Here is a 13,126-nt window from a genome sequence, read left to right as displayed (position 1 = left end):
TGGAATGATTACAAGAAGAAACTTTGTCTACCTCAAAAGAAGTACATGTAATTGTTGCACAAGTTCATTGTCTGAGCTTCCGTCACTTACAAATGTTTACATAGATAACATGCAAGGGGGTTGAAGTCGTAGCTGGCTGAAGAAAGTTCGTGAACGCGTGATTGGCTGTGGCATCAGCCAAAAGAGCAACCAATAAGTTCATTTGACATCAAGTATGGACCATCAAGATACCAAGGAAACCAAAAGCAGAAAATGTCCTGCAGAAGCAGAATTTACATTAGATGTCTTTTAAAGATCGAAAAACAAATGAAGGATGAAATATGCTTCAATAGACGACACGAAAAGTTCAAGGATTGCGCATAAAATTTCTGAAAAGAAATCCACACATAGGGCGACAGTGATAAATTAGCATCCACTCTATGCTATTTTGACTGCCGAATATGCCATAAACAAAGAATCGGATATATGAATGTGAGGCTACAACTTTTGAGCAGCAGCTGAGGCACCATGGACTTCTCGATCCATATAAAAATGGGCAACATGGACCGCCAATTATCTTCTACTTAAGTACGCTGAAAAAATATTTAATCTTCGCCTTATCAGGGTATAAAATTTTTGCCTTCTGTAATTGAAGGATGAAACTTAATTTTCCTCGTGATCAAAGCAAAACAACAAACTTAAAACTGTATGCAAACTTCATCACTTCCTCTAATGACAACTGTGTTACGAGAACTTTTCTGCTACATTGGGCAAGTCATATGATTCATAAGCAACGACAAACAACAAATAGTTACATAACAAAATTGTAAATAGGTGTCTGACAAATACACACCAAAAAAAACATTCATTGACCGAATCCTCAAAAAATCATACCAACTAATAAACATTACAAAGAAACTAACTGATAAAACACTAATCGTTTGGAAATTCACCTAGAATACAAATTCTAGTTTTCTGTGTGCTCCGAACAAACTACCACAGTAATACATGCTCAAAACTATTACCAAAGTATAAGTACATTTAACATGCAACCAGATTCAGACCTTTAAAGCAGAATTCACAGCTATAGCAGCATATTGCTAGTGGTTCTACAAACTTCCCCATAAAGGAGACCTTGAAAAATCAAATTTCCACTTGTACGATACAGATACAATCAATCAGTTCATGTACATATTCGATTGACACTCAGCTGATTCCTCACTTAATCCTCGACAATTTTACTTGATTACACAAATATTCTGTTGCTAGGTAGTATTACAATTAAATCCCACCAGATTAGTGGCTTAATCCATCACATTCACCAATATTCTCGAGCTTTTAACAGTCTAATCTATACATGTCACCATTAATCTAAACTTTTTACACAAATACCATACAGGTGGAATGGAGAATGTATGTGAACATTCCTATGGCTGCTAGAATGATCTTCAAAGCATTATTTGTATTATATCAAGTTATGGTAGTAATTCTTTTTAACACCAATCCTGGCCAGCCATATTATTTTGGAGCCAATCTTGAGTTCTGTCATGAGATAGAATTTGAAACCAATATCATCTGTGGGGCAGGACTCCTTTTATACTGTCCAAATCCGACAAGAGAACCACACAGTGAGGGACTATTAAGTCTTTCTGACAATACACATGTATAATCTTGTCCAAAATACAACTGTTTCTAGTTTGTACAAAAAAAAAAAAAAAAGGGGTTAAGTGGAAGAATTTCCTCACAAGACAACTGAAATTGACCCCTTTGACGTCTTTAATTCTTTGAAGCAGCATGTGGGGACCTGCTGCTTTTGAAGAAGTCATCGCGACAATGACTAAGGAAGTGACGCGGTTGTTTCCGAAATCGGGTACCCAACTTTATTGTCCATTAGAAGCCACAACTTCATGTGTCTAAAATCAAACACTCCTACATTCACAAGTTCCTTAAACTTTCAAGACCTTGCCTGCAATTCAAGGATGCAAACTTAGAATCTACACATCCAACAAATTCATAGAATCAAAACTTATAAATTATATCCGGTCAGAACAAAAACAAACTTTATATAGAACTCTTTCACTTCCACTAATTAATCAGGTCTCGAAAATATTAAATCAGAAACAGACTCATCACGAAGGTAAAACTGCGTGCATCTAACTCTCCCCACTCTCCATAATGACAAGAGTCTTGGACTAGCCTTTTTTTTTTTTTTATACATGTTATATGCCCATGTTAGCAAAAGCTCAAAGTGATTAAAGACACAAAAAAAAATATTAAGTTTTTGTCTAGAACTCTAGATCTATAAATTGATCTTATATATATATATTGTCAAATTCACTAGTATTATGTGTAGTCTAGATGGATTGGGAGAGGTATATTCCAAGTTTCCAACCAGAATCTTACTTAAAAAGTTAAAATGACTCCTTTCATCTTGTTATTTCAAATTCACCAATATAAGACTTTTAAAACCATCCATGGATCATGTGGGGCACTCCAAATCTAAGATGTAATACTTTAATACTGTTAAAATCTAGTTTAAACAACTGTTTAAGTCTTTCGTGCACAAAACAAGGATAAAATTGCCAAAATAACATTCATTGTCCGCTTTATACTTTAAGAAATTATTAAAACAAAAGCAAATAAAAAAGGTCCGTGACAATTTGACAATAGAAAATTAGCCTTACAACATTTCAAACAAAGTGTCTCCAATTAATCTTGGATGCGGTGAGTTGTTGACTGGAAAGAGAGACATAAGTTTCAACATGTGGCTCTCAGGCAAGCATTTATTGGTGCACCAAACACCGCATTTACTTAACAAATTAAGGGTTGGTTTAGTTTTTTTTAAGAATAATTTTATGTTCTTTAAAAATTATTAAAACATAAAATAGTTCAAAAAATATTCTGATTCTGAAAACTATTTTTTAAATTAAAAATCAAAAAATTGTACAAAATTCAATTTTCTGAAAACCATTTTCGAAAACTAAATTATAAAAAATTGAACTAAGCATGCTGCCGCTCTAGCTCTATAATAATAAACAAATAAAAATATTTACTTAATTGTAAACCAAGTTTCTACCAATATATATATATATATATATACACTTGCCTTGTCTCTCCTCAACCAGAGCTTTGGTCCTCTTCTGCATACCAATCAAAATACTATTCCAAGTGTTCACCCTGGAATGAGCTCTGCCACTCAACCCCATATTCAGCTCCGCCAAATCCTCCGTCTTCACCTCCAACACCTCCTCCGGCGCCGCCCCGTCCATCATCCAAACCAAGCACGAACAGAACCCCTTCGCAATCTCGGAATCGCTATCGGCTCCGAACCTCATCGTCCCGTTCCCAAGCATCTTCGCCTCCAACCACACTTGGACCGTACACCCCGTGATACGGTTCGATTGAACCCGACCCGATTCGTCCAGCGGAGGAAGAAGATCCGCGTAGTGTAGTAGCCGCTTCACCCGATCAATCGGCTCCGACAGAGACTCGAATTCCGAGACTAGACTTCGAACCTTGTCTGAAACAGAGGAGCTAGGATTGACTGGTTTCAATGGATGAAAATAGTAAGAATTGATGTTCGAATCGGAGACGCAAATACATTTGATGGATTTTGAGATTGATTCTCTTTGCTTCTCCTTTTTGTGCTTTGAGTATTGAATCGAGCTAGGGTTGGGATTTCTGAATATTGAGATTCTTGAAAAGGAAGAAAATGGAGGAGGAGGAAGTGTTTTTAAGGCGGTGGAGTGCATGTTTGGATGGTAAGAAAATGAAGGAAAGTGGGCAAGAAAATAGAGGGAATCTGCAGTTGGAGACCGTTGCTGTCGAGAGAGAGAGAGAGAGAGAGGGAGGGAGTTAGTTAAGTGTGTGAACTTAGTGTGGGTAATGGCACTGTAAAGAGGAGGCTCGCAAAGCCTATTTATAGAGCCGAAGACGATGCCACGTAATAAGGCGCCAAAACATTAGGATTAAAAGCCTTTGACCTCTTTAACCCTAAACTTCGTGAGGTAAAATATACACACACACGTACAGAAATGTTCACTTATATATATATTTTTTTTTTGGTATATAAAAAAATGTGTGTACACTTCAATTATTATATAGATTTTATTTGACAATTTAAAAGAAAATTTATGTTTTTATATTTAATTTATTTTTTGTATAAATTTTTTACACATTAATGAGCTAGCAAATCAATATTTGAGATGGTGATATTAGACCTTTTATTGCATTCTATAATTCACCTTGTGGCACGCATAGTCCCGCCTTTCCACATTCATGGTGCAATTGTCAAAAAATTCTCCAGCTAAAGTATTAAGAGACTTTGAATTCCACACACGAGGTGAGAGGGTTCACTATTAACCTCATTTTCTTTGTCTTTTTTTTTCCTTTTTCCTTCAAATAAATTTTTTTGATTTTATTGCATGCATCTCGTTCTAGGGCAAGAATATTATGAAATTGTAGTTCCGCTAGTATTATGTATATTATCATCATCCTTAATTTTCTATATATCATTTTCATTCAAACTCTCACCGTTTTTAAAAAAAATAGAGAACCATCAACCTGATGCTACAATTGATGATTAAAATTTTATAAAAAAACACTCCTCTAAACATAATACATTCAAGGGTAAAGTACATAGACACCCCCTGAGGTTTGCCTAAAGGACATCTAGAGGAAAGTTTGCTCATTTTGGGACAACCACACCCCCTTATAAAATTTGTCACCCAAACAAAGCCTTAAAAGATGTGAAAAGTCTGTTTTACCCTTCACTATTTTATTAAATTTAATTATAAAATATCAAAATACTTAAATGACCAAAATACCCTTGACACCCAATCAATCCAACAAACCACCACACCAAAATCCACAACCATCACCATCCCCACCCCCAAACCACCGCCAACATCTCCATCCCCAACAACCACCCCTGCATATTCCGGCAGCCCTTCACCCTTCACCACCAATTAATTACAAAGCCAAACCCAAAAAATAAAAATAAAAATAAAAATAAATAGTCAAGCCATCACCATCGAATTTTTCTCTCTGGCCGTCCTGGCTCGCCGACCCCCATCATCCAAAGCCAAGCTCGTCGTCGCCATCATCCACGGCCGAACCATGACATCACTGTCTTCAGCCTTGCACATCACCGAGCTCGCCGTCTCCTCCATCCCAGCCGACATCATCAAAGCCGAAGTTCTCCGCCGTCATCCTCATTTGAGCCGCCGCCGATTCATCCATGACACGAACCAGTCCGTCTCCACCGGCCGAGTTCTCCTCCTACCATCCACAATCGGCATCTCCACCACTACCCATTAAACTCACCACAACCACGAAATCCCCAAATCGTCCGAGGCAAAAGCCCTATGTGTTTTGTTCTATCTATCTAAAACACACACACAAATATAGAAGCGTGATCTGTGACCTTCCACTTCCAATTCCAGCGACGGTAAAGAGCTAGAAGCGGATCGGACGATGCTGACGATGAGCAAACTATCCGGTGACGACCAGCCACGATTCCGATGATGCAAAGAAAACCAACGAAGATGTAGTCCATATCAGCTCCGAGATCGTACGGCTTCGAATCACTGTTGGATTTCAGAACAGAGGACTCGAACGGCGACAAAGTGCACTCAGGATTTGGGGACGAACCGAAACCATAGGGTTACGGCGAGTGAAGATTATTGTTGTTGTTGGTGTCGAGGGGAATGAGGTATGTTCGATGATGAAGTCGTCGTCAGTAGCAGCTACGGAGAATTTGTCGTAGTCGGTTGGAATCTCGTCACCATGATGGGTCGCCTGCCTTGCCGCCGCCACTACCACGTGAGAATGATGATGAGGCGGTGGCGGCGACGGCTGAGGAATGGTGAAGATGTAGTGTGTGGCTGAAAGGTGATGAAGATGTAGTGTGTGTATTTTTTCTGTACGAGCATAGAGTAGAAGACCTCTCACGATAGGGGCCTCTTTCTCGTACCTCTCTAGTATCCATTGTCATGGTGTTGGTGGCGGCGGGGAGAGGGTTCTTTACACAGGTGGGTTCGGGTTATGGTTTCAGATGGGTTTGGGTTAAGGTTTAATCCAAGGGTATTTAAGTCAATTAAAATGTCAATTTTATACTAAGGGTAATAAGGCCAATTCACCATCTTCAGGATCTTTTTGTCCATTTTTCAAACTTGAAGGGGTGTCATTGTCCCAAAATAAGCAAACTATTATTTGGGTGTCCGTTTGGTAAACCTCAGGGGTTGTCTTTGTACTTTACCCTACATTCAACAAAAACTTTTGTCAGCATTATATAAGAAGATCGTGTATGTCTCATTGATAGTCATATTAATCGATAATAACAACCATGGTTGAGTTTACAAGTGCAAAAATAATTCTCCTCCTCTTCTGCGAGGACATTGATGGTATATCTATATATAATTGAGCCCTCTTGACTTTTCAAATTTCAGAATTCTTTTGGGAAAACAGTTCTTAGATAAATAAGCCTAGAGGATATCAGTGTTCGCTTTCAAGTCACCAACCTTTAATGGCTTATTCAGATGCAGACACATCAATTCATGACGAGAGCAAACAAGTAGTCACATCTGGAGGATATATATACATATATATATATATATATATATGGGACACTCGTTTTTGCTACTTCCACTTGTGTGTGTGTGTGTGCGTGTGTGTGGGACGGGGGAACGCGTTCCATGAAAGCTTGAACAAGAGACACAGAGTACTGGAAGTCCTTTCGTTCTAGCTCTTTCTCCAATGTGTCAAAACTTAGCAGATTAGGGTAGCAAGAAGTGACAGAGAAAGTTCCCAATGAGATATTTTTCTGCTTTTCATTGGTTCTTGTCGTCACGAGTGTACACACCACTTCATAATTTATCAACGGAGGAATCAATGAAAATTGGTCTAATCACTTACTAGCTAGCATTGAACTTAACCATATAATGAACTTAATTAAATTTATAAGTATATATACAATTATCTATTTAGAGACTATTGATTCTTTCAGTGATAAAAATATCTATTTCACTTATATGAGATTAAGCAATATTTCACATAGATTCTCCTCACAATTCATAATTCTACTTACTTATCTCTCATATTAGTGACCAAAAGGTCAATTTTGTCCTTTTAATACCTGAAATAAAAACAAACATTTTATGGATGAAATGAAAGTAAGATTATGAAACGCAAAGGGATTTATATAAAATATTAACAAATCTCATGAAAAGTAAGTGAAATTTATCCTTTCTTATTTTGAAAATTAGTCCTTTTCTTACAAAACATTATACTCAATACTTCACTTCAAAACCACAAAACCATAAAAAAATATAAATAAAAATAAAAATAAAAAACACACACACACACACACATACACACAAGGTTACCTTCTTCTACCATCTAAATATTCCAAAATTAGATAAATTTTAGCCCACTCTTGTATAATGTCAATAAGTAAATTAGTTAGGTCTAGGTAGTTTCCTGATAAATTAAAAAATGCTCTACTAATTAAATCATTGAGTAAAACAAAGACAAAAAAAATACTCTCTCCATCCCCAATTTAAGTATCACTTATAGGAAAATAATAATTTTTAAAGGAATATGTGGAACATGCATTATCTGCCTAAAAAATTACTAACTTACCCTTTTAAGTTGTGAATATTCAAATTTAAAATTTTAAACTTAAAGAATATATATGAAAAAATATGAAATATATTGTTTAAAAAAAAAAGGTAAATATTTATTTTGAGACAGATTAAAAAAGAAAACATGGTGGTTATTTTTGAAAGGGTACGAATATATTTTAGTAACATTGATGATTCATGAGTACAATTTTAAAATTTATAAGTGGACTATCAAGCCATCTTGAGCCACTCATGTGGAACTATAGTGCCCATTATTGGACAATAATATAACATATAATTTGGGCGACAAGTCAAAGCCGCCGCCGCCACTTACTTTCACGACTCATTTAAATAAATGTTGTATAGTTGCAATATACGTATATAACAATTTGATTGTTTCACTTACAAATCCAGAAGCAAGTATCTGGTCAATTTCTTGATGCATGCATGAGCTTGGCCACATCGAAATATAGCCCACTTGTTGTAATCTATCTTGTCTGTATATGTTTAGTCTATTTTGGAATGCCATCGCATTTATGTTTTTCTTGTTGAAAGTGAAACGATCATAAACTAAAGTATCAAAAAGATAAGAGAAAAAAATATAAAAAAAATTTCCCTTAGAACCATTTAACAAGGGAGGTGATTGTGGTATTTGATATTGTCTATTTTAAGGTCGAATTTGGTTCCATGACGAATTTAGAAATTTTTGTGAAGGGTCTTTTAATTTGTGATTTAATGGAATTTTCTTCAAAAATTTAAAAAAATTTAAATTATAAAATATAAAAAAAAAATTACAAAAATTCAGTGAGCGAATTGTAATATTAGTGGGGGCATCTTTAAAAATTCTTAAAAATTTGAAATATAAAATGCAAAAACAATAATTCAGTGGGGACAAATTATAATTTTAGTGAGGACATCTTTATAAATTTTAAAAAAATTAAAATATAAAATAAAAATATAAAAAATTCAGTGTGAGCCTATGCTAGGTCCGCGCCTAGTTCGGACAATTTTGTTCTCGAGTTTTATACGAAAAAATATTATATGATTTGAAGATAGTACTAGTATATAGCACTTCGCACTATCATTGAATCTGATTAAGCAAGATTCAAATTACCATCACATCGAGATGATGATCATCATTACTTCTTATCTACACCGGGATGCTGATCACCTTTACTACTTTTCTTTGTTGTAGGAAAATTATGCTAATCTGAATCTTGCCGGCTATTTTAAATTTGAAGGAAGGTGCAGGGAAGGCAATTTCCTCCCATTGTGTTAAAAAATGATCAATCATTTAATTATTTAATTAGATATGAAGATCCAATTTGTTGGCTGCTTTTTTTATTTATAATATTCCTGTGTTGGTGGAACAATGATTGTGTCGTGTCAGGAAAAGTCAATAACATTTTCTCACACATATGTGCGTGTGGGGGCGCGGTGCGTGTCTGTGTGACGCAAGCAGTGAAGTTGCACAAAATTAAATTACTTTGTTGTAATTATCTTAAAAATCAATGGTCCCAACTCCTTACAAATCACTATCAAATACATGGTATTATACTATTATATTTGATCTCACAACAACGTTGGACACTGTCTAAACTACACAATATTCTGTAAAATAAATAAATAAATAAACCAAGTCACACTGTTCTACGATATGGGGTCCACCACCTACCACTGTAAAATGTGTGTATTAATGTAATTGATATAGTGATGTGCACTTCAGCAATTAGTATGCTTATGCATTTAAAAACATTTGATCGATGGAGTGATGTATAACCACTTGATTGGAGCAAGATGTAGGGCCGAATATAAAAGCAAAGACTGAAGGCTGCAACCTATCCTATATATACATATGAATGTGATGGACATGAAAGTACTATCAAGTATTCACTCTTCCTCCCTCTCTCGCTTATCGTTCTTTCAATTTTTGATTCCTGTGCTTTAATATTATTTCTATTACAACATACACCACATAAAAATGAGTTTCCATTTCCTTCTTTATATTTTTCATACAAATAAACATGAAACAGACGTTATTATGATGTATATTTCGTTTATTATATTTATAATCGTTTTTGTTTGTTTAAATATATCATTTTTTTTAGTTTTCGGTTCTTACTTAACTCTTTAACTCTTTAAGTTCCGTTTATTTTGACGTAAAATATTTTTTAACAAATTATACCATTGCTATGACTGGACTTTCGTATTCTTATGAAAGACCTGTGACTCAAAGTCAACAATCTCTCGTGATTGTGTTTAGTGAATAGGCTACCTAAGATAGAGAGAGAGGCTCCACTTAAACCATTACACGTAGAAAATGACCCCCTGAATGGCTAGCCAAAGTAGTTCTAGGTGGCATCAAGTTTGATTTCAAAAAGTAAAATATATATTTTTTATTTTTTGGTATTTGACAAATATTGAGGTCGTGTCGGACAGAGCGTGTAAAATTACTTGTCGAAAATTGATGAATAAGTTATTTTTGTTGAATTTTAATATTTTTTTTCTTCTTAAATATTTTACGACAGCCAAACACCAGAAAATGAAGAAAAAAAAAATATTCTCGTAAGTCTTAGAGCGAATTCTAATCTCTATTGTAGTTTGATATAAAAAGGTGTTAGGAACTTAGGATTTATAATACACTATGAAATAAGAAAACACGAAAAGCTGAAAAGCTGAAAGAGATACAAAGAATTGGGGATTTGGAAACTTGTAATTCCCATTTTCTTTGCACAGTAAAATCTCATTTTTGATCTTTATATTTTTATAAATATATAATACAAAAAAGGAAGAATTAGTAGTAAATAATACTAAATAAAAAATCCAAGTAAGGAAGCTTGTGAGAAGGCACAAAGCTTGGAGATTGAAGAAGAGGGGTCATCTCAAAGCTGTTTGGAAGTACAATGCCCAAGTATGGACCCTGCTTATTATTCTACTCATCTTTTGCATTACACTTTGAGAAACTGCACCATTTGATGAACTCAAAAACCCCAACACCAAAACAACAAATGTCAATAACACTATCCTCATTAATAGGGCTTCAAGTTGGGCTGGTCCAACCCAGCCCAGTCTCAACCCAACCTCAACTCGAAATAAGTCTGGATTGGGCCATCCTGAATTCCATCCAAAAGGGGTTATATCAATAACCCAGTTTTTATTTTGAACGGATCAAACGAGTTTCACAGGTCTTTTTTTTTTCAAAAAATCCAATAAGTTAGGAAAAAACTTCAATAATTGTGGAGAGAGAGAGAGAGAGAGGGGGGGAAATTAAAGTCAATAAATGCGAAAGCTAATAGAGAAAAACATCAAATTGATGATGGTATTTGATACGTGAATGTATTGTTATTGAAAAGCATATTTATAATTTGGCACTCCCATGAACAGTTAGAAGCTAGAACATTGGGAAGGGCTTTGATTGTAGAGAAGTCAGAACTTCATAAGGCAGCCAAAAATTAAGATATGATTGAGTTATGAATCTCACTCTTATGCACACGTGGCACCTCACTGGCCCAACATTCATCCAGTACCTCTATTTATGTGACAACTAAAGAGAAAAACATCAAATTTGGTCAGATCCTATTTGATACGTAAATGCGTTGTTATTGAAAAGCTTACACCCATGAACTAAGAAAAGTCAAAAATTGGAATATGAAAGGCCTTTGATTGTAGACAAAGTCAAAACTTCAAACTTGTACTAGCAGTACATAGGACTATTGGAGTATATATATATTTACAAATTAATCCACATGTACCCTTTTCCTAACTTCCATCTGGCACTTGCACATGTCAATTCAGACTTCATTTGCACCATAAGTTAGAGTAACCCAGCCCATAAGCAATGTGTACAAATATCTGAGGATGCGTTGAATGAATAAACCTTCTAAGCACATTACACACTTGTGGGCCCCCTTTATATTCTACACCCAATTCTTCAAATGTGTAAAATCAAGTAGCAATTATACGTGGGCCTTGTGTGTACTTTTAATATTATGAAATAAATTAATTGTGTATTAGTAACATGTGGGTAAATTTTAAAATAATAAAATAATAAAGTGTAGAATATAAAAGATGTGTGTATAATAAGAGAAATAAACTTTAAAAATGTGCAGAGTCATGTCACCACAATTGCTGAGGTGACACAACACTTTGTGAAAGTGTAGAATAATAATGAAGATACTACATTGGGGATATTCTTAGTAGTATGAAAAACTAATATAAGCATTAATTGATTTAGAGTTTTTTATATATATATATACCACTTCACACATTTTAATGGATTGTGTAACTTGTTTGGTATAATCATATCTGGTTCAAAAATTAAAATTATTAGGTGGGACTAACACTATGTCCATATATATGTAATCACTCTCTCATTTAGATCCGGTGTAGGACAACCTTTCACTCAAACTCGTAATGTTATTGTTGCGGTCGGATCACCTTACCTATCCGGATGGCACACCGAAACGCTTGGCTTAATACTGAATCAAGAATTGAATTTAACTCTAATATTAACTATAACGAGTGGGTGCTTTGCAATTCTACCGAAAAACTTAAACTTAGGTAACACAAGCTCCTCTGTTATACTTGGTCACTAGTACTCCTGTTGATTCTAGTTGTTTTATTATCAGAGTCGCTTCAAGTGGACTCTGACTTGTCGGCACACTATAAAAAACTGAACGATAAAAATTTGGATAATCCCGATTGGGCTTTAAAAAACCCAAGCTAACTCATTCAGGGCCAAGAAACCCATTCGTCAACTTTTCCGGGTTAAACCTTTGTGCAAACCTTTTCCGGGTTAAAGCTTGCTCGCTAGTATGAATTGAGGTTGACAGGTTGTGAGAGACTAGTAGTAATGTGTTTCATTTGGCTTGAAAATTTATATGAATGCTAGCAGCAGCTTAATGTCGACGGTTTGGCTTATTGGGAGACTAGACTAGTAGCATCATGTATGTCGATTTTTTTTCTCGATCAACCAGATCATGTATGTCTTTCTTTTGGCTTGAAAATCTATATATTTAACAGCTTATGGGGACAGGAAGAGAAGATAGTTGAATGCGACTCGATGTTTGCCCTAATGGTTCCCTCTCTGTTGCAGAATTGGCTTCACATGGTTCCTTCTCTGTTGCAGAATTTTCTCTATAGATTAGAAAGTATTAAATATCCGGAAAGTATGGTACCCCATAACAGTGGAAGTGGTTGGATCATGGATGTGGTAGTGAGTCCCACCACATCCAAGGGGTGGGATGACCCAGGAGTATTATTCCCCGGGATATTTAATATTTTCAAAGGATATATTAATGTGTGTCCTACATCTCAACATGGTGACAGAATAGTGTCTGATTTGTCTAGTGGTGTGAATGACATTAAGATCAACAATGTTGGGCTTCCATAGAATCCAAATCTCTCAAGTTGGGAGTGATGATAATTGTGAATCAGCATCCAGGATTTAGCAATGACCCTATGGTTCAGGTCAATATTGGCGATGTTAACCTTGCTTTCAATGATGGCTGCAATGTCAACTTTTT

The 13,126-nt window shown here is 35.3% G+C and overlaps 1 protein-coding gene across 1 annotated transcript; it reads right to left on the bottom strand.

The window, feature by feature from the left end:
* Positions 1 to 1,013: 1,013 nt before the first annotated feature.
* LOC132304255 (sufE-like protein 2, chloroplastic) lies at positions 1,014 to 3,880 on the bottom strand. Its single transcript, XM_059801847.1, has 2 exons — positions 3,086 to 3,880; positions 1,014 to 1,945 (listed from the first exon to the last, which is right to left on the bottom strand). Exons 1-2 carry the CDS (start codon positions 3,729 to 3,731, stop codon positions 1,926 to 1,928), a joined length of 666 nt encoding a protein of 221 aa, XP_059657830.1. The 5' UTR covers positions 3,732 to 3,880; the 3' UTR covers positions 1,014 to 1,925.
* Between the last annotated feature and the right edge of the window lie 9,246 nt (positions 3,881 to 13,126).

This window comes from Cornus florida, unplaced genomic scaffold, assembly GCF_030987335.1.
Source record: "Cornus florida cultivar Cherokee Brave unplaced genomic scaffold, ASM3098733v1 CherokeeBrave_3.0.0_Hap2_Chr04, whole genome shotgun sequence".
NCBI lineage: Eukaryota > Viridiplantae > Streptophyta > Magnoliopsida > Cornales > Cornaceae > Cornus > Cornus florida.
This window is presented reverse-complemented; position numbering and strand designations above follow the sequence as displayed.